The sequence below is a fragment of the Lissotriton vulgaris genome, chromosome 1_1 (assembly GCF_964263255.1).
Source record: "Lissotriton vulgaris chromosome 1_1, aLisVul1.2, whole genome shotgun sequence".
NCBI lineage: Eukaryota > Metazoa > Chordata > Amphibia > Caudata > Salamandridae > Lissotriton > Lissotriton vulgaris.
The window spans coordinates 1,655,765,200-1,655,787,616 of NC_141685.1; the positions used below are offsets into that span (position 1 = coordinate 1,655,765,200).

The 22,417-nt window shown below is 46.3% G+C and overlaps 1 protein-coding gene across 1 annotated transcript in view; it reads right to left on the bottom strand.

Annotated features, from left to right (window-relative positions):
- FSCN3 (fascin actin-bundling protein 3) overlaps positions 1–22,417 on the bottom strand; it is a 219,211-nt gene that overhangs the window by 50,625 nt on the left and 146,169 nt on the right. Inside the window, exon 4 of the mRNA XM_086937456.1 lies at positions 10,047–10,206. Coding sequence (XP_086793582.1) covers positions 10,047–10,206 — 160 coding nt within the window. The remainder of the gene's footprint in view (positions 1–10,046; positions 10,207–22,417) is intronic.

Sequence of the window (22,417 nt, forward strand, 5' to 3'; positions counted from 1 at the left end):
AGTGATCTTCCTGTGACGTATTCCTTGGGACGACAAGTATAGTGCAAATTCTTGCCCATGAAAGGGGGGCCCATTGTCAGTCTTGATCTCCTGGAATAGCCCATGGGTCGCCAGCACTTTTTCCAGTTTAGTGATAACCTCACTAGCACTCGGAGATTAGATGTTTTCTACTTCCGGGTACTTCGAGTAGTCGTCAATGACTACCATGGAGTGTCTCCCATCAGGGAGGCTTCCGAAATTGATGCTGATGCTCATACATGGACCTTCTGGCCGTCGTTCGGTGATAATGGGTGCTGGAGGATTCGGTTCGCTTGTGGTCTGGCACCGTTGACAGGATCGTACCGTGGCGTCTACCTTTTCATCCATCAAAGAAAACCTCAAACAACTCTTGGTTTTCTCCATGCCCTGATGGCCAGCATGTGCAAGGCCTATCACTCGGCCCACAGGGGTGGATTGAATACCCAACTTATGTCCTCAGAGCAGACACCCGTTGGGGTCAACGCTTAGTTCATGCCTCACCACATACAAGCTGTCAAGGATCGAGCTTCCTGAGTGAACCTAACTCCCTGGCCTCGAAGGTGATGCCATTGGTTGTTTCTTACCGCCTCCACCACTTTCTGTAGGCATTCATCCTGTGCTGTAGCTTGGCAAATCTCATTCAGGGAGAGAGGTAATGGGCGCGATCTATCTGTGATGTACCGGACGTATTCTTCTGTCTCCTCAGCTTCTTCTATTTCACTGAGGAAGGCTTTTCTGGCATGGCGCAACCGATAGTCTGGGTTGCTGGCCCCAGGCTGATATTCAACCTTACAGTTATAATCCTGCAACTGCAGTATCCACTTTCCGATGCGCGGTGGAGGTTTCTAAGCCGCTCCCATGAACAGCGGGATCAATGACTTGTGGTCAGTCATGACGAGAAACGGTTTGCCTTAGACATATAAGTGGAAATGCCTGCACCCCCAGTGAACAGCTATGGCCTCCTTCTCGATCTGAGAATATCTTTGCTCCGTCTCAGTCAATGATCGCCTAGCAAATGCTACGGGAGCCCACTCATCTTCCTTCTTTGATCACTGGGCACCGCTACGAGTCCTTGGGGACCCACGTCAACAGCCACTTGGGTGTATTGGTGGGGATCAAAATAGTGCAGCCTTGTGCTGCTGGAAAGTGCATCCTTGGTGGCTTGATTCGAGACTTCTTGCTCAGGACCCCACAACCATGGAACAGAGGCCTTGGTGAGTTCCCTCAGGGGGATGGTAAGTGAGGAGAGGTCCTTGATAAATCTCCCACAGTAATTCCCCATTCCCAGAAAACTGCGCATTTCCGTGATGTTTGTGGGAGCTGGAACTTCTTTGATATCTCGGACTTTGCTCGGGTCAGGCGCAACTCCTTCCGCGGAGAAGATGTACCCAAAGAATTGCAGTTTCCTCTGCAGAAACTCACACTTCTCTTTGTGCAGGGTGAGTCCTGACTCTTGAATTCTTCAGAGTACCTGTTGCAGCCGGTCATTGTGTTCACCTACGGACTTGGCGCGGACCAGTATATCATCGCTCACATTGCCAACTCCTGGGAGGTCCGCCAAAAGTTCTTGCATCGCTGGAAATTCCAAAACTCAAACGTGGAGAAAATTGTAATATATTGGGACTGTTCGTCTAGGATCAGCTGGTGATATCCCACTCTTAGGTCAAGTTTAGAAAACCAGCTGGCTCCGCTGAGCTCCCTAATTAGGTCATCTATGGTCGGTGTCCGGTGTCTCTCCCTCTTGATGGCAGTGTTTGGGATCCTCATGTCTACACATATTCGAACTACTCCTGTCTGCTTTGGTTTTCTGGCGACCACTATCGGAGACACCCACGGTGTCCGACCATGCACCTTCTCGATAATTCCAACTTTTTCCAGCTTGCACAGTTCCATTTTGACGAGCGGTCTTGGATAAAAAGAGACCCTCCTGTGCCTAAGAGTATTTGTTTGTCACACAGTCATCCAATGCTGCCAAACACTTTCGGAAGTTCATCCAGTATGTGGCTCACGCCCTCTTGATAGATACCAAACGCGAATGTGAAAATCCCTAACGCTTCCGCTGACTTGCAGCCCAGTAGCATGCCATGCCCTTCTTCAGTCACGAACACCTGAGCATCCACTTCGTGGTGGTCATATGCTATTCTGGTTTTAAACATTCCTTTTATGAGTAAAGGCTTGGTTTGGCCATATGTAAACACCTTCACCGGCATCAATACCGGGGGAGACAGCAATTCTCTGTATGCTTCCCATGACATAATGTTTATGGTGGCACCTGTGTCAATTATTGCTGTTGCTGGCCACCCCGCTACCAGGATTTGGCTTCGCAGTAGGTGGGTCTGTGTGTCAGCTGCAGACCTCACTCTGAAGACTGAGTGCACAACGTGTTCTTCTTGAGTATCATCGTCCATGTCACTGCTCTGTTCCTGAGCCTCAGGAATCATGTTGACTTGAGACCTTCCTACCCATCCCGAGTGGATCTGCACACCTCCATGAAGTGATTAAACTTCCCACAGGCCGTGCACTTCTTCCCTCGTGCCGGACAGTCCAACGGTCTGTGTGACGGCCCTCCGCAGTACCCACATGACTTGACCCTGATATTCCGCTTGCGGCCATCGACTCAGAGATGGTAGGGCCTCTTGTGCGAGCCACTGCTGCCGTGGCCATACTGACAACTGCGTTGACTGGTTTAGTTTTGATGGGCTCCATCTGTGCCACCCTGGCTTTTGATAGCTCTTTTGTTCTCCCCAGGGTGAGTATGTCCGCCAATGGTTTTCCGGATTCCTTCCCTTAGCTTAACCGACGCACACCCTTGAATGATCTGGCCCCTTATTTCTTCGGTCTCATCTTGAAAATCACAGGTCCCTGCCAGTTCTTTTAGACGTGCGTGGAATATACCTAGGGATTCATCGGGCTTCTGCAGTGCCTGTCAGAAAATGAAGCGTTCGTAGACCCTGTTTGCCATTGGCTCAAAATGGGCATTTAAGGCTGCAATGAGTATGAGATGGGTCTATGGCGCTGCTTCAGTCACTGTCTTTGCTATCTTCTGCACATCTTTCCCTCCTAAATGTAGCAGCATGGCGCGCTTTTGGGCGTTATCCACTTTGGTCACCTCAAACAACACGATAACTCTCTCAACTCACTCCTTCCACCTTGGGGCCTGAGCAGAGGGAGCCCCCTCCACCATAAATGGCTCAACCCCCGGGATGTGGGCACATTGTGCGCTTTAACTGTGTTAACGATGTGTAGCTGCCTCAGAGGAGTATTATGGCCAGGCCAGCTGCCTTCAGACCACTGTCACTCACTGTTTGTGGGGCCCACCGGGGGCACTGGAGCACCACCTGCTTCCTTGCACCCCTGCAGGTGTCCTTCGCAAGTTCTAGCCATCTTGCATGCCTTTGGGGTAAGCTGCACAGTCCCCAAGGAGCATCAGGGCAAATCACGTGGCACGTGGGGAGAGGTAAAGGGTAACACAAGCTACCGCATTCTCACGGGAGTCCAGACACACCCTCGTCGCCAATGTGGTGTTCTCACCTCCGCACTCAATGTCAGCAGAGTGCCGGGTGATATCAATTAGCCCGCGGGGCTGCTGGCATGCGTGTGTGTAGGCAGCTCAATAATAGCCAGGACACAGAGGGTGGCAAGACCATCTAAATCACGTCACCAGTGTTCACAGAACTCGCCCGGGACATGCGCACCCAGCAAATAAACTCACCCAGCATTATCTCGCGATACAACTAGACTGCCGCCACCACGTTCGCAGGTTGGCCACGCATCCAATCGAATAGTCTATGGAGTGGAAACATAGGGAAATATGCCAGAGTCAGACTTATTGAAGAAAAACCCAGGAAATGGTATGTGTAGCCTCCCCGGGGATTGCTTGGAAATTGAGGCATGTTATTTTTATGGTTAAGTGAGTTCTGGTTACTGTGCTCCTCCTGTCCACGGGGTACCACTCACTGTGGAGGTCGGTGTTCTGTAATACATAGATTGCCATTGGCTCCCTTTGTGGCAAGCTCCCCTGGCAGAGCCCTCCTCCTACCTGGTGCCCTACAGTTCTTGCCCGCAAACCATCTGGAAATAAATAACAGTCCATGCATGCTCAAATCAAAATAAACAAATGAAGCCCTGCAGTGTGTGAGCGAGATGGGCGAAAAAAGAATCTTGGAGCCCTTATCGGTTGATCAATTTTGGTGAGTTTTTATTGAAGGGGCATAAACCAAAGCCAACAACAAAGATGTTTTTTTTTTTCTATGTCCTTTTTCTTAGTGTACTTCATTCAGGGTGGTTCGTCTGTTACTGAGAGGGACACCCCAGGAGTCTCAAAATAAAGAAAAGAGAAAGTAGCAGTAAGTTTCACAGTTTTCTCGGTCTAAAGTCCAGGATAGGGCCCTTAACCATCACAGGGAGAGTGTGACAATAGTGCAACAGAGAAGAGTGCATTCAAATAGAAAAGGAACATAGGACAGTATGAACAGAAATAAGCAAGCACTAAAGGGATCTTATCCTACGTTTAGCCAGTCCCTTATCTTCAGGTTACTGGACCTAGAATCAGGTGCTTCTGAGTTCCAAAGATGGAGAACATGGAAGGTAGAAGTCGGGAGATATCCCTTTTATTTATATAACAACTCCTGCGTAGGATAGGTGCACAGAAATAAAGTGTTCGTTTTGGGGTAAGGCTTGTGCAAGTGGGGTGAACATTAAAAGCAGTACATGGATGGGGAGACAAAACTACAAAGTTCGGTGAGGTTCTTCGTGCCTCCCTTCCTAGACCCCCTCCCTTCACTCCCTCCTTCCTCCCGAATCACGTACCACAGTGGCCACAACTCTGAGTTGCGGCGGCTTACAGGCGTCCTCCGGGGTTATCCACCACTCCTCAGACCAGGTCTCTAAGCCTCCGTCTTCTTCTGCGTCGTGGTGTGTGGCGTCCATTGGGTTCTCCTCCTTGTCGGACAGGCGGTTCTCTCTCCGTCTTGAGGATTAGTTCCCTGACGCTGCGTTTTCCTCCCTCACTGGAATCCAGCTTCCTCTCTCTTCGAATTTGGCGCGCTTCAGTTTTTCCCGGGTCCTTCTCACATGGCGTTGGCCCCACCTCTCTTTGCTCCCGTTGGCTGTGATTTTCTGGTGGGTGGATTCCCTCCTGTATGTAAGAGACATTGGGGATGTTTAACCCCTGCTCCGCCGGCTTCTCTGGAACATCGGTCCTAACTATGGTGAATATATGTGCTATGCGGAGGATATGGATGGTCCATGCGGGTCCCCCCCTCCCACAGTGTTAATAGCTCACAATGCAGTCCAAGCAGAAGAGCAATGGTGGTGGTCTGTATGAACAGTGGTGGCTGGCATCATTAATAAATGGTGGTGGAACACTCACCATAAATGCTGCTGGCTGCCCAGCCCTCTGTCCAGTGCTCCTCTCCCCACAGCTATCCTCTTAGGTGACCAGAGATAGGAAGGAAAGGGAGGGACTTCCTCCCTTGTGTCACGCGAATCCAACCAATTTTGGAGCTGCACTGCAGCTACAGGATTGGTTGGAGCAGGCAAATCCAGCATTCATTTAGAGGCTAGGGGCATGTGATAGCAATGCCCCAGCTGTTTTTCAGCCCTGGGATCACTGGGTGCGCATGTGGGATAGGTTGGCTGTAGACAGCCGGCCAATCTGACCTGCGCACTGAGTCCAGGGAAACATCCTGCAATCAGCAGAAATCTGCCTAGCCTCCACCTTCAAACTCCAGCAGCGCCGGCCAGTGGCACACAGAATAAAACAATGGTAATGACCATTTTATTATTCTATGTTTACTGCTACACCAGCAAGTTAGAAGACGCTCTTCCACCAAAGAAGAGAAACCGCCTCTACATTACACCCTTGGCCCAGTCCTAATGGACATGATGAATGGATCATTATAGCACGAAACTGTATCTGGCAATCACAAAAAAGCTATTATCACCTCCTACTAAAATTTCTGTGCAGATACCAATGTCCTGAAAAGGAAGTAAAAAGACAATCTCAAGCATACAATCAAAATGTATGCCTTCTAAACGACTATCAGTATTTAGATCAACCAGAATCATTTTGGTGTTTATGGGGAGAGTATGAGAGTTCATGAAGCCTAACCTTCAGCTTCAATTCCATTAGCACTCGCAGTGGAGTATGAAACTGTTGACTACAGGATCTTGGTCTTGCGCATTACTAATGATGATGGGATTAATGAGTCTATGCCACACCCCTGATAAAATCCTTACTTTAAAATCATAGACAGCAAATAAAACTGGGCAGTTCTCGTCAACCACCTAGGGTATACCATGCAGGGTCCCCCAAGGATCATTATGATCTTTTCAGGCTCTTTAAAACAGCCATATATCTTTTAGCTGATTTTATTGGTAAATCCAAGGTGCCATTTCAGTCCTAACCTGAGGACAGACAGATCATGATCCAACTAAGTGAGGCCTGTTCAACAGTGCCGGCTCACATGCAAGCTCTGTCTCAATGGTTAAAAAAAGAGATACTGCTGTTTTGGCAAGCGCAACCCAAGACAGATGCCCTTCAAAGCTTGAACCCTGTGAGTCAGCTTTGATCATACATCCCCCTTAACATACTTAGCAAAGTAAAACCGATCTTCAGCTTTTTAAGATATAATATTCATAGAGCGTATTAGTGTTGAGGGCCAAAATACCTACATTTAACTCATCAACAACTACAAACTTTCCAGCCTCCTAAGGATGATTTATGACAACAGGTTCACTCCAGCATATTTCAACAATATGGGTGGAGGGGATAAATCTCTATGTGAATTTCCCACACACTTAGAATATTTTGGCCCCTGTTCTTAGACAACAGCAAGGTTGTCTCATGTTTAGAAGAGATCTAAAGAGTGCCCTTTTTGTCAAGCCTTTTCTGAAATCACTCAAAATCACGTGTCCATCTTATTTGGCATATGGCTGTGATCCCCAGGCAGTGCATCTTGTCCGTTTATATCGGGGCTGGAATCAACACCCGCCAACTGCAGTGGGTCAAGTTATGTTGGACTAATCTCACACTGCTCAGAAGTACTCTCACCCTCCAGCATGCAGTCATCCGGGCATTGCAAATGCTTCTGTGACCAGCTTGCTAATCTCCTCCCCATTCCTTTTTCTTTTCTCTGCCCCCATTGCACCATACAAGTAACTCTGAAACTACCTTCAACAGCATATAGCATCTTACAAATCACCAATAAAACAAAATATTGTTATTCTAGTGATCAGTCCAACAAGGAGGAATACTTCTACCTATATAAAATGCAAACATTTGCAAATCCTTCCCCAAAACGTGAAATCCAGACCAGCCTGTTTTATTCATCAAAATAGCTCTTATATAGTGGCAATTGAATCCAAGGTGAAACTGTATTGCCATTTGCAGTAGACAATAAAAAGTGATCATTGACACAATACACTCTTCTACTGCGTTCCCAGTTGGTTAGTGTAAGTGTAAGCTGTGGAGATGCACATTCTCTTTGTAGAGAACCAATTAAAATTTTTGCATCAATATTTCTAAGCATCGCTCAGAAATTTCATCTAAACACAGCACACCATTTATCATGATTTTGTAAGCAAAGAAAGAAATCTTGCAAGGATGGGTAACAATCATATGCACATTTGTCTTGTTTAGAGAGATCCTTGAGGTCATTAGAGGCTACTATTTGTGTATTTATTTTTGCTGGAAGATTTCTTAATTCGGCTTTATGGGATCATTGATTCTAGTTAAGCATGGGCGGAATATACGTTCCGCTCGCGGATTTTGCGGATTTTCGGTAAATTCGCAATCCGCGAACTCTCGCGAATTTACCGAAAATCCGCTAATTCGCACGCAGCGGATTTTTTTGCTTGGTAATACAATATTGCGGCATGCGGCGTTCACTTACCGTCATTCAGCGTTTGCCGAGTTGTTTTTCTCGATATTTTGCGAGTGCTGCGCTATTTTGGAGCTTGCTGCAGGATCCCGCGGGAGTTTGGTGACCCATCGCAAGAGTTCGCAATTGCGAACATGTAGATGCGGCGGGCAGCAACAATCTCACACTCGCGAAATTACAAAATTTGCAATTCTGCACAAGAAATCCACCAGCAAGCAGCATAAACCTTCTGAAAATGATGATTTTTATCAGAATAACTCCTCAGGTTGACATTAGCCTGCACTTTCTTTTGCAAGGAGTCCATTTTGGAGGGGGGGGAGGAAGGAAGTGCCCCACAGAAAAACAAGTTTTGCAAAACTGAAAGCACTCAGCAGATGCAAAAGTTCAAACTCTTCATTAGTAACCATTCCCTGTAGTGCTTCCTGAGGGGGCCCTCCAGAGTTCAGTTGCCTACTTGCAACTATTCTATGACCCTGCTCTGACCCTCACAGCAGGCTCATAGAATAAATTGCACTGCAACAGAAAGCAAATTACAGATAAGGAAGCAGGTGCCAGACAGGAAGTTTAAATTCAGTGACACATTAATCAACCTCAAATTAATTCATGTCAGTTGAAGCAGGGCAGGTGTGCTTGCTTTTCCCCCCATAATCTACAGTGATGAATCAGAGGGTGGCAGTGATGTAACAGAGGGTGGCAGTGGTGAAACAGAGGGTGCTGTGAACCTGTGATGATGAACCAGACGTAGAAACAACAAAGTCACGACCGTTGCGAGCCGACAAGTAAGTTCGCAATTGTGAACTGGTACAAAACCCTCGCGAACTGGCAGAAACCCTTGCGAACACAAAACAAAAATTCGCGAGAGTTCGCGGATTTTGCGGATTGCGAATTTGCAAATACGCAAATTCGTGAACGCCAGATTCGCAAAATTCGCCCATGCTTAATTATAGTTCACAAATCCATTGATTCTTTTTGGAACAACCTTTCATTTCAGATGGAGCTATCAGTCATCTTGTCTTGGGCATACCATAGCTATTGTGGGCACAATTTGATTCTGCTGGAAGCATCCTCTGATTCTCTTTGGGCCATTCCTTGATTCTGTTGGAAGCATTCTTCAATTCTCTTTGGGACATTTCTTGATTCTGTTGGAAACATCTTTCGATTCTCTTCGGGCCATTCCTTGATTCTGTTGGAAGTAGCATTTGAGTCGCTTTGGGACATTCCTTGATTCTGTTGGAAGCATCCTTCGATTCTCTTTGGACCATTTCTTGATTCTTTTGGAAGTAGCCTTTGAGTCGCTTTGGGACATTCCTTGATTCTGTTGGAAGTAGACTTTGATTTTCTTTGGGATATTCCTTGATTCTGTTGGAAGTAGCCTGTGAGTCGCTTTGGGAGATTCCTTGATTCTGTTGGAAGTAGCCTTTGATTCGCTTTGGGACATTCCTTGATTCTGTTGGAAGGAACGTTCGATGCTCTTTGGGACAGTCCGTTGGAATTATGCTTCGATTGTCTTTGGGCCATTCCTTGATTCTGTTGGAAGCATCCTTCCATTCTCCTTGGGCTAATCCTTGATTCTGTTGGAAGTAGCCTTCGATTCTCTTTTGGACAGTCCGTTGGAAGTAGCCTTCTATTCATCTTGGACTATTCCTTGATTCAGTTGGAAGCATCCTTCCATTCTCCTTGGGCTATTCCTTGTTTCTGTTTGGGATGTTCCTGGAGACTGTTTGGGGCTTGTTTTTGTTTGAACCATTTCTTGACGTTCTGAATATTCTTTGAATCTATTTGAGGCATTGCCTGATTTTCTTGGGTATTGTTTGATTATGTTGGGGTGCGCTTTGAATATGTGAGGAAACCCTTCATGAATTCCTAAAGGCACAGTGATTGGCATATGCAGATGATTGTAGAATATGTTTTCACTACAAAAAGTTTTAAAACCTTTCTTTTAACCAAATCTTCCATTTGTAGCCCCTGCAAGACAGTCAACATAGATGACTGGAAATGTCGAATCATCATGTGGTCCCAGCCCTTTCTACCCCTTTATTGTATCTCCAGGGAATAACACTAATGTTGCATTTTTTTTTTTTTAGTCTGGACAGCTTGCTAGCTGGTGTTTACATGTGGTAGGGGTCTGACTGGGCTGTTTCTTACCTGGGACCAAGGAGCAGGTGACAATCAGCCCAACAGGTTGCACAGTGAGATAGGCACCATTGCAGGCACGGATGTAAATCTTGCCACAGTGCCACCAGACTTTAAACGCTGAATTCATTTCTTCACAGTTACCATTGGCCATTATGCTCTGGGATCTACGCTGTATGGAAAATAAAAAGGGGCACATTAAAACAGAAGATGGATGGATGGATAGATAGATAAATACAAAGAAAGTTAGTCACATGGATAAGTGAACGGACAGAAGAATGACCTATGCTCTGAATAGGACTTTGGTTACGTCATCATGATTCCTTGAAGAATCTGGCCCACACAACATCAACAGCTGATTTGTCACACAGATGATTCAAGTAAAATAAGTTAAGAAGCATTTATAAGCGCTTAGAGGGGATTTATATGTGTACCTTAATTGTCATGGAAATCATGGAAAGATTGATTCGGAGCAGGGCTATGACCTAAGATGAATAATCCGGTTTCTTACTGGGGAAGAGGGTGGGTGATGCAACAGTTCGCAGACAGGTACCACGATGTTCTGATTTCTGGAACATATTGAGGCCAATATTCAGTTTTATACGCTCTTGGTAAGCCCATCATTGTCATCTTGACCCTTAGTCCGGTGGTTCCCCTACGGTAGCAAATGCGTCATGTAATCCAACTTCACAAAATCGCAGCTCAACTGTTGGAGACAAACATACATCCCCCCTATATTTATTCCTTGCTGCCCACTTAAGATCCCATTTTTTGGGACACCCCCTGTGTTTGAAGACCTCTTTTTCAGCTATCTTGTCCCTGTTTATGTCAACTGCCCAATATGTCATATTTCTAATAATCCGGGGTTGCGCCCGATTTTAGTGGCCAGATAGGGCGTAGATCAACGTATAAAGAAGAAGAAGATCTGGCCACTTTACGTTACCCTGCTATTTAGCAAATTATGGACCAATGAAAATACTTTGGCTTGGTCCTGGCTTTCTCTTTGCTAATGACAAAGCGTTTTTAGAAATTGTTTATAACATTCAAATATTTGCACAAACATGAAACGATACACTTAGTGCTCATAAGAAATCATTAAATAAAGAAAGAATACTTCAATAGAAAAATAAGTTTCAATAGAAAAATACATAAATCACATGAATTTAAGCTGTGCAATAATCACATTACATCACAATGTGGACCTTTGCTTATACTTCAATAGTTTCCTCTGTTTTCTTCGCTCTTTGAATTAGCACCCCAGTGAAGTGCTCGAAAATGAAAAAAGCTGTGATGACACATTAAGCACGCAGCTGAAGAGCCTCAAAATGCTCAACATAAAGTTCAGAGAACAAAAGAAGTAGTAAAACAATTAAAAACATAGCAAAGTCTTAAATTATAAGCAAAGGCCCAGATTACACCGAGTCAATTTGCCCTGAAAAAAATCCCTAGATTAAACAAGGATTGGAAACGCGTCAGCACCTTTTCTTTCAGCCACAGTGAGGTCATATGCAATGTAGCCCTTTAGGCAAGATAGGGATAATCCCTTGAAAATATATCCCATAAGCATTAGAGCTCAGCCCCACGGTTTAGGAACTCTAATTAAATTAATGAAAACAGTTATTTTGTATAGAGTTCCTATGAGACAGGAATATTGACATATTGTGGTGTAATGTGATTATTGCAAAAACCACAGTTGAAAAACAGAATGCAGAACAATGTCATGCATTCACCCCAGTGCAGAGATCTGGGCCTAAATCCATTGTTTTTTGGCACTCCACACCACCCCAGTTCAGACATGGCCATATGCAAATCAGTCTGACCCTGTGCCTCATGGGAACATTCCAGCCCGAACTGCCAAGCCATGCCTTCCCTGGACCGGAAACAAGCTTCCGAGTACCGGTTTCTGGCACTCCAGCCATCTTCAGCCATGCTTGCTTGAATCCAGTGGTGTGGAGAGCATGGGACTCACGTCTGAGCATACCCATCCCACTCGGGGTGACAAATGCAAAAACCACAGTTGATGGACAGAATGCAGAACGATGTCATACATTCACCCCAGTACAGAGATCTGGGCCTAAATCCATCTTTTTTTGCACTCCACACCACCTCAGTTCAGACATGGCCATATGCAAATCAGTCTGACCCTGTGCCTCATGGGAACAGTCCAGCCCGAACTGCCAAGCCATGCCTTCCCTGGACCGGAAACAAGCTTCCGAGGACCGGTTTCTGGCATTCCAGCCATCTTCAGCCCAGCTTGCTTGAATCCAGTGGTTTGGAGAGCATGGGACTCACGTCTGAGCATACCCACCCCACTCAGGGTGACAAATGCAAAAACCACAGTTGATGGACAGAATGCAGAACAATGTCATACATTCAACCCAGTACAGAGATCTGGGCCTAAATCCGTCGTTTTTTTGCACTCCACACCACCCCAGTTCAGACATAGCCATATGCAAATCAGTCTGACCCTGTGCCTCATGGGAACAGTCCAGTCCGAACTGCCAAGCCATGCCTTTCCTGGACCGAAAACAAGCTTCCGAGCACCGGTTTCTGGCATTCCAGCCGTCTTCAGCCCGGCTTGCTTGAATCCAGTGGTGTGGAGAGCATGGGACTCACGTCTGAGCATACCCATCACACTCGGGTTGACAAATGCAAAAACCACAGTGGAAGGACAGAATGCAGTACAATGTCATACATTCATCCCAGTACAGAGATCTGGGCCTAAATCCATCGTTTTTTTGCACTCCACACCACCCCAGTTCAGACATGGCCATATGCAAATCAGTCTGACCCTGTGCCTCATGGGAACAGTCCAACCCGAACTGCCAAGCTATGCCTTCCCTGGACCGGAAACAAGCTTCCTAGGACCGTTTTCTGGCATTCTAGCCATCTTCAGCCCGGCTTGCTTGAATCCAGTGGTGTGGAGAGCATGGGACTCACGTCTGAGCATACCCATCCCACTCGGGGTGACAAATGCAAAAACCACAGTTGATGGACAGAATGCAGAACAATGTCATACATTCACCCCAGTACAGAGATCTGGGGCCTAAATCCATCGTTTTTTTGCACTCCACACCACCCCAGTTCAGACATGGCCATTTGCAAATCAGTCTGACCCTGTGCCTCATGGGAACAGTCCAACCCGAACTGCCAAGCCATGCCTTCCCTGGACCGGAAACAAGCTTCCGAGGACCGTTTTCTGGTATTCTAGCCATCTTCAGCCCGGCTTGCTTGAATCCAGTGGTGTGGAGAGCATGGGACTCACGTCTGAGCATACCCATCCCACTCGGGGTGACAAATGCAAAAACCACAGTTGATGGACAGAATGCAGAACAATGTCATACATTCACCCCAGTACAGAGATCTGGGGCCTAAATCCATTGTTTCTTTGCACTACACACCACCCCAGTTCAGACATGGCCATTTGCAAATCAGTCTGACCCTGTGCCTCATGGGAAGAGCCCAGGCCGAACTGCCAAGCCATGCCTTTCCTGGACCAGAAACAAGCTTCCGAGGACCGGTTTCTGGCATTCCAGCCGTCTTCAGCCCGGCTTGCTTGAATCCAGTGGTGTGGAGAGCATGGGACTCACGTCTGAGCATACACCCATCCCACTCGGGGTGACAAATGCAACAAGCACTGGCGTTGCCAATAGGTCTCGCATTAGGAAAGTGTAGGCTATTGGTATTGTAAATGACAATTATTTTTTTAATATGTGTTGGCACTGAAAATATATAAATTAATAGCATTGTTATTTACAAAGCCAATCGCTAACACTTTCCTAATGCGAGTCCTATTGGCTAGGGGAATGCTTGTTGTTAGCCTGCATTAGCATGCCAATCAGGGGTCTCTGGGGTGGCGGGGCCGCGTGCCTGACGACGAGCCCTCTACCAGGGCGCAGACAAAGCGCCTAATCTGCCCCTTGACCTTTCCCCCGGTCACCATGACAGTGCGATGCAGCACTGTAGACCTGCGTCCTGTCAGAATGTCTGTGAGGGAGCCCAGGAGCAAACATTGGTCTGGAATTGAAACTGCACTAGGGTTATGCATATCTTTATGTTCTCCATTTATTTGCTACAACGACGGGTATCTGCACTTTCCTTTTGTCTGGCGCATTTCATGCCAAAAGGGAACATGAACATAGAAGTAGAGAAAGTGAGAGAAACAGAAACGAGGGCAAACATAGCAGTAACGAATGAGGGTAAAGGAATAGCAACTACAAAAGTGGTGAAAGAAGTTGGGGCCACAGGAGTGGGGAAAGGCTGTTGCCAGGAAAGAGACAGCAGACATGGAAAATTTAAATACATCTGGAAATGAGTCATTACTGTAAAGGTCTTTGCAAAAATAAAGCAATCAGAGTCCAAAAGCCACACAGAGCAGAGGACTGTGGTTTGGAACTGCGCAAATAGCATCAGTAACAAAAGTGAAAAAGGGCAGAAGTAGACAAGACCACAGGCAACAATAGATTCATGGGCAGACCCACAGACGTGGGAAATTAACAGGATGGAGCAAAAGTGAAGGAAAGGATAATAGCCATGCAAGGATTTTGGTCTTTAGGACTATTGGGTTAAGTCCATTCATCAGAAATAAGTCCCTCTTCCACTCTCATAAAGTGCTGGGATCCTGGTGTGCTCTGCCGAGAATGGAGGGTCTGATTGTCATGTAATTAATTTACCGGCATTGTCAAAAATGTCTTCAAGCAATGCTGGCACATAGGAATGAGATCAAGCACCATTTCGTCCACACATATCAACACTGGCACACTCAAATCTATAAACATCACAAGGGCCTCGCATAGAATCTCCCTACGACTTGGTACACTAGCATAGGAACAAATGGCACATTGTGCGGGCAGGAAACAGCCCCAACACGGTAGGAAGACACACACAGCAGAAAAAAACAAAAGAGGACCAGGTTAAACAGTAGCACTGGGATAGGCAATGCGATGACAGTGGTTCAGGAGGAAAGCATGCAACAACTTGTGGAATACACCAAAACTGGGATGGGAATACACTGCCACCATAAAGGAGGACGAACACACACTGTGAGATATGAGTATTGGGAGACAGCGTCACCATACTCGGGACCATGGTGCGTACAGTAGAAATCCAACAACCACAATGGGGTTCTTTCCCAAACAAAACAGCCACAGTGCAGCATGGTGCAACAACAATGCAAAGGCATAATACGCCTACATACAACAGGGAGACACAGACTGACCGAAAGACACGGATGCACACTTGGTCAGAGAGAAAATGATACCCGCGTTTGCACCAGACGATTGGGACACGGGCCCAGAAACACAGGAGCAAGGAGATTGGCAGACTACCAGGGAACATAAGCATCTAGGACCGGGAAGCCACCAGGAGACAGGGAAACCCCCACATAGGTAACATACTGGAGCAGGTAGATGACATTTGCACCGGAACGGGGACCAAGGGTCTGGAAAATACAGAAACGGAGAGAAATATGTGTGCCACACAACTCTCACTACGGGAGGAAAAGGTGGTCTAACCCAGCGGTCCGACTGGAACAGGCTCACGTCCACCGAATCGGGAGACGGGCACCAGAAAAGGAGCACATTACCGCTGCGATTACATATACTGCCACTGGGTCAAGAAAAACCTTTCAATCCGGACTTAAGACGTCTTTGGGACTCTAGAACCTGAAATGGGAAAGGAAGACAGTACAACCCTGGCGAATAAAAGAGAAATCCGAGAAGACACAAGACACGCATTGGCACTGAGACACGGAAACACGCGCCCTAGGACTGACGCTCTCTCTTACACTAAAACAAGGGCACACTGGCAACGTACTGTAACTACAATCGTGCTTTGAGTCGCCTTTTGTATTATTTGGGTTCTTAGCTGATAACACTCCTGTCTGAGTCGGTGTTGCGCTCTCTCTTCTCTGTATGCAGCATTAATTTGTAATAGCGGAGTTTGGGTGGTCCAAAGATGAACACTTTCATGTTTGGGGGCAAAATGGAGGATGGGTGATGTCATAAACAAGACGGAGGGAAGGCAGAGAAGGGGAGGGGGGAGGAGAAATGTGACATGGTGTGAAGCAGCAGGGGCCTTTGAAGTGAAGCTAAGCTTCACTTCAAAGGTGTGGGAGGAGTGCTGCTACGGCCTGGGGGAAGCTGGCTGGGGAGGGGGAGGAGAAATGCAAGTAAGGCTGTGTTTGCGGGGAGAGAGAGGGGAGGTGCTGGAGCTGGTAAACGGCCGGCCGGCCAGCCATGATTAAATTAGGGGAGGAGAAGCCGCAGAGCGCACGCTGGGCGAAGCCCTTTGATGTGCTGTGCGGCCGTGAATGCGCGTGCTTGTTTGGTCACGTGATTCACATGAACTTAATGAAAACCGCAGCGCAAGAAGCTCTTGGTTTGACGAGGATTTCGAGCACTTGAATTCTCGCTCCGCTCAATGCGCTTGCGCGCATTGATAGGTCGCGAGACCTAAAAACCACAGTTGATGGACAGAATGCAGAACAATGTCCTACATTCACCCCAGTACAGAGATCTGGGCCTAAATCCATCGATTTTTGGCACTCCACACCACCCAAGTTCAGACATGGCCATATGCAAATCAGTCTGACCCTGTGCCTCATGGGAACAGTCCAGCCCGAACTGCCAAGCCATGCCTTCCCTGGACCGGAAACAAGCTTCCGAGGACCGGTTTCTGGCATTCCAGCCGTCTTCAGCCCGGCTTGCTTGAATCCAGTGGTGTGGAGAGCATGGGACTCACGTCTGAGCATACCCATCTCACTCGAGGTGACAAATGCAAAAACCACAGTTGATGGACAGAACGCAGAACAATGTCATACATTCACCCCAGTACAGAGATCTGGGCCTAAATCCATCGTTTTTTTGCACTCCACAGCACCCCAGTTCAGACATGGCCATATGCAAATCAGTCTGACCCTGTGCCTCATGGGAACAGTCCAGCCTGAACTGCCAAGCCATGCCTTCCCTGGACCGGAAACAAGCTTCCGAGGACCGGTTTCTGGCATTCCAGCCGTCTTCAGCCCGGCTTGTTTGAATCCAGTGGTGTGGAGAGCATGGGACTCACGTCTGAGCAAACCCATCCCACTCGGGGTGACAAATGCAAAAACCACAGTGGAAGGACAGAATGCAGTACAATGTCATACATTCATCCCAGTACAGAGATCTGGGCCTAAATCCATCGTTTTTTTGCACTCCACACCACCCCAGTTCAGACATGGCCATATGCAAATCAGTCTGACCCTGTGCCTCATGGGAACAGTCCAGCCCGAACTGCCAAGCCATGCTTTCCCTGGACCGGAAACAAGCTTCTGAGGACCGGTTTCAGATGTTGTTTTTGTTATGTGATTATTGCACTGCTTAAATTCATGTGATTTATGTATTTTTCTATTGAAACTATTTTTCTATTGAAACATTTTTTCTTTACGTAATGATTACTTATGAGCACTAAGTGCATCGTTTCATGATTGTGCATGTATTTGAATGTTATAAACCATTTCTAAAAAAGCTTAGTCATTGGCAAAGAGACAACCAGGACCAAGACAAAGTATTTTCATGTTCCTTAATCTGCTGACTAAATAGCAGGATGAAGTAAAGTGGCCAGATCTTCTTCTTTATACACAATCTCGAATACTTGGCATCACCCCTACTCCCCATTTTTGTGCAATGTTCCATTTTGCGATGGCCCATTCTAATGAAACCCATGTTTCCCCCCCCCCCCCCCGCCCTCTCCAGTTGTTTGGTGACATGGTCTGAGACAAGAAGGATCAACCTGTCTGCCCATCTTGACCAAAATGCCCGCAGCAAGATAAGCGATGCAGGATCTTAAGTTGGACCAGTCACAGTCTCATGGAAATGGCCACCTCTCTGGGGAGTCCAAAGCATCACGCCAATCGTCCTCGCGAGCCCACCCAGGTCCGCCTCACAGTGTTGCCGCAAACACTTGTGTGCCATTTTATGCACACATTTTTCAACATTAATTTCCAAGCTATTGTTCCCTGTGTTTGTAAAAATATTTTTCCTTATTTTTATTGTAACTAAAGTGCCTCTCTCAGGATTGCATGGTTGGCATACAAAACTATAATCCCTTTCTTTTATGCTTCTTTTGGGCCCGGTGCATCTTTTTTTCTATGTGCAAGAAAAAAATTCAAAGTTGGCTACTCCACCTCATGAGCAGTAGATAGAAACCCAATGACAGAGATGCTCAATGTGGTGAACTTCAAGATGTCTCAGCGAGCTGAACACTTGCCACAGAAGATTAGATTAAAATACCTGTAGAGTGCATGGATGCCTTGGGAAAGAGGCGTCCCAGCGCTGAAGCAGGACTAAGCGGGGAGCAAACGAGAAGTTAGAGCTGAGAGAAGAACCAGGTCTTAATAATAATAATAATAATAATAATAATCCACATTTGTAAAGCGCACAATCACCCGTAAGGGTCTCTAGGCGCTGGGGGCCGTCGGGAAGATTAAGCAAGCTATTGCCCAGAGTCACATGGTGCTGGGCTAATCTGCCGCCGGTGCCGGGGATCGAACCGTGATCCCCAGATACCGAACTCAGTCGCCCTAGCCACAGCGCCACACCTCGTCCTCTTCATAAGCCATCTGAAGGCCTGGGGGTCAGGGTTGCTGCGGATGTGTAGAGGAAGAGAGTTCCATAAGGCAGGGGCCAGTCGCCTGAAGAAGCGACCACCAGATCTGGTCCTTCGTATGTGTGGAATTCGTGCAAGGAGCAAATTAGCAGAGCGCAACACTCGCGGTGGGGAGTAGAGGGCGCACAGGTCGCCAAGAATGTCTGGGCTGATACCTGTCAGGATCTTGTGCGTGATACAGAGCGCCTTGAAATGAACACGGTGTTCGAGGGGCAGCCAATGCAGGTGGAGTAGTAGATTGGAAGCATGGCTTTACTTGAGAAGGGTGAAAATGGCGCGTGCAGCAGCATTCTGAACCCGCTGCAGTCGGTTCAGCACAGACTTATTAGAGCCCCTGAGAAGCACGTTGCCGTAGTCCAATTGGGCCAGCATAGAGGCTTGAATGATCAAATGGCGTGTTTGGGCGTCAAATAGACCCAGAATTGTTTTGAGGCCACGTAGTAGCCCGAAATATTTCCCGTCCACTGATTTGGCATGTGTCTCAAAGTTAAGTTCTTTGTCAAGGATAAAACCCAGATTTTTCACTGCGGGTTTAAGGGCAGGAGGGGCTCCAAGGGCCGGAGGCCACCATTCATTATTCCACAGATGGGAGTCTTTGCCAATCAGAAGAATCTTAGTTTAGCTGTCATCCACTCTGCCGTGGCTGCGATATCTTCTTTTAGTTTCGCTCTATCCTGGCTAGGATTGTTAGACAGGGTGATCACCAATTGGGTGTCATCAGCGTATGACACCAGGGAAATTTCTAGTGCTGTGGCATCCATGCCAGAGGGCTCATATATATATATATATATATTAAAAAGTGTAGGGCTCAGTGTTGAGCCCTGAGGAACCCCACAGCGGAGTGGGTGGACACTGGAGGCAAAAGGTGGAGCTATCACTTGAAAAGTTTGGTCGGCAGGAAGGAGGAAAACCAAAATCCCTATCGCCTCAAGACGGTGAAGCAGGGTTTCATGGTAGACTGTATCAAATGCCGCGCTCAGATCCAGCAGCACCTAGGCAGAGGTTCTGCCGGCATCCAAGACGGATTTTAGTTGTTCTACAACTGACAGCAGTGCAGACTCGGTACTGGTCGAAAGTATATGATTGAATTCTAGAAAATTGGTTAGCGTCGAGTTCACACGTGCTTCCAGAATTTTGGATAGGAATGGGAGCAGTGAAATTGGACGATAGTTTTCTGGCTTGGAAGTGTCCAGTGTTGGTTTTTTGAGTAGGGTAACCACTTTTGCATGCTTCCACGATTTTGGGACCATCGCTGAGGCAAGGGATAGATTGAGCAACCCCAGACACTTGGGTAGGAGGCCCTGTTGAATTTTCTGAAAGCGTCTGGTTTTAGGGGGTCGTCTGGAGACCCTGATTTGATTTTGGCCACTCATCTCTCCAAGTCATTAAGGAAGATAGTGGGTAATGATGTAAGAGGGACGATCTCAGGCCAATGTGCGTATTCCTCCCGATAGCACTGGGAGTTATGCCGTGGTCAAAATTGTTGTAGATGCTTCAACCTTCTCCATGCAGAAATTCGCCAGCTCTTCACAATGTTGGCTGGAGGATATAATGCTGCCAGATTCCGAGGGAGAGGTGACCAAGTCCTTCAGAAGAGAGAATATAGTTTTGCTGCGATTGGTACTTGTGGTGATCAGGCTAGAGTAGTGGGCTGCCCTAGTTTTGCGCACTAGTTTATGGTAGGATTTGATAGCTGTTCTATACTGTGCTATAGCCTGAGAGTCGAATGAGTGCCTCCAGAAGAGTACAGTGATTAGCAAGTCATGATTTCAAATAAATTCTGGTACCGCTGTCGCAGGTAAGTTGAGAGCCATTAAATATTAGTATTAGTAACATCTGTAATTTACAGCTCTTGGAATGGACATGATGGATTTGTAAGAAGCAAGAATCCATCATGTCACAAGATGCTTCAGTAAAATCGAGACATGAATGAAAACCCATTGGCTCTTTATGGACAATTGCGGAAACATTCTAGGAAGGCAAAGTAGACAAGATCATCTACTCACCTTCTGGCTTCAATCAGTGGCAAGGCTCTGAACCAACCAAACCAGGTAAGGTATTCGGAGGCTCTTTTTGATCCCATCAAATCTTTTGGTCCACAAGCTCATCACGTGAGTTAACGTTTATATTGTCAATAGTTTACCTCTGTTGACCTATTACATCAAAATATACCTTATTTGATATCTAAAAAAATGATTACCTGGTCATTTTAAGTATCCCTAATGACTACAGTTTCCATTTATATTGCAGGCTTTTCATCAGCTTTTAAAAATGTTAGTACTTTATTTATCGACTAAGGTTGTTCCAGATACACATCCTTACCTTATTCTAGTCAGAAGATGTGATCATGCCACGCTTTTTGGATACCTTGTACGAATAGTCCAAATTCAAGTAGATGGGTAAGTAATAGTAAAAAACATACATTTTCGTATTTGGCAGCACACAATACCAAAGGAGATGGCTGTGAAGTACAGAAGCTAATAGACAGAAACACCTAGAGATCATCTTAGGTAGTCAACCACATGGGATCCACTGACCAAAGGACAACTGGTTGGTGACCGGGCATCAATGCCAACATTAATGCAAAAATCATAGAGGGCTGAGTTTCAGGCTAATGCTAATAGCCTCTAATGCCATACTAAGACACATCACAATTTTCTGTGCCCACATTTCAGGATGATGATGTGCCCATATAGAAAAGTCTCTGTGAAATGGGTGCTGGATTGGAAGTGGGCTATGTACTGCAGACCAATAATGTGGAAGTAAACTTTACCTCCGCAAAGGTTATAGTGCTGCAAGTAGGTCTCTGAGATAATTGGATTGCTAAATGTTCCAGAGAAATCCTCAGTGGGCATTTCAAATGCACTTTCTACAGAAATAGAGAAGTCTCTTAATACGATCAGTTTTCTGCTAAATGATTATCTGCAATAAAATTAAGGATTGCACTCAATAACTCTACTTTTTAAAAGGATGTGAAAAAATGCATTTAAGAGGTGGTCATGTAAGATGGGTATGAGGTTGTATGAAAGTAAGCACTGCAGGTTCTGGCCATACACTCCTCAAAATTATGACACGTGTCCGCCTTGGTGCCTCCCCCCATTCTGGTACTTGCAGCTTCAAATATTATCAGTGATGTGATGAAAAGGTGTTGGGAGTGGGGGGCACAATTCCACTCCTTTATTATGAAATACTCAAGTAATCTTTAATTCAGTATAAATTACATTGTTTTTTAGCAACCATCAGGAAAAGAGTACCTTTTCAGGGTAGTGGTGTGAGTAAGCTGCGCCCTTTTGTCAATTTCAGTTTAAAACAAGCATATCGAGATGCTTCAGACAGCCCACTAAATGGTAGCACATTCCTCGCCTTGTCATCAACTTGGCCCATCTACTGGCTTTCCACAGCATTCTGGTACTTGTAGTATTCAATGTATAAATGAAATGCTGTAAAAGTGTCGGAGGGAAATCCTCCAATAATTTTCAATTCATTCTGTGGTTCCAATACTGATTCAGTAACTACGTGCTCGACATTAATGCACCATTTCTATCTATATTCAGCACCAAATCCTTTTTAATCTGTTGGCAATTTCTGCTGGTGTAGAGTTTATGCAGCTGAGCAAGAAACAATGGTGGTTATACTCTTCGTATGCCCTGATTAAATGACTTAAGGACAATTATGAATGTAATACTTTCCCAGTCACTTTCAAGTCTAAGCTAAAACATCTTCTATTTCAAAGACAC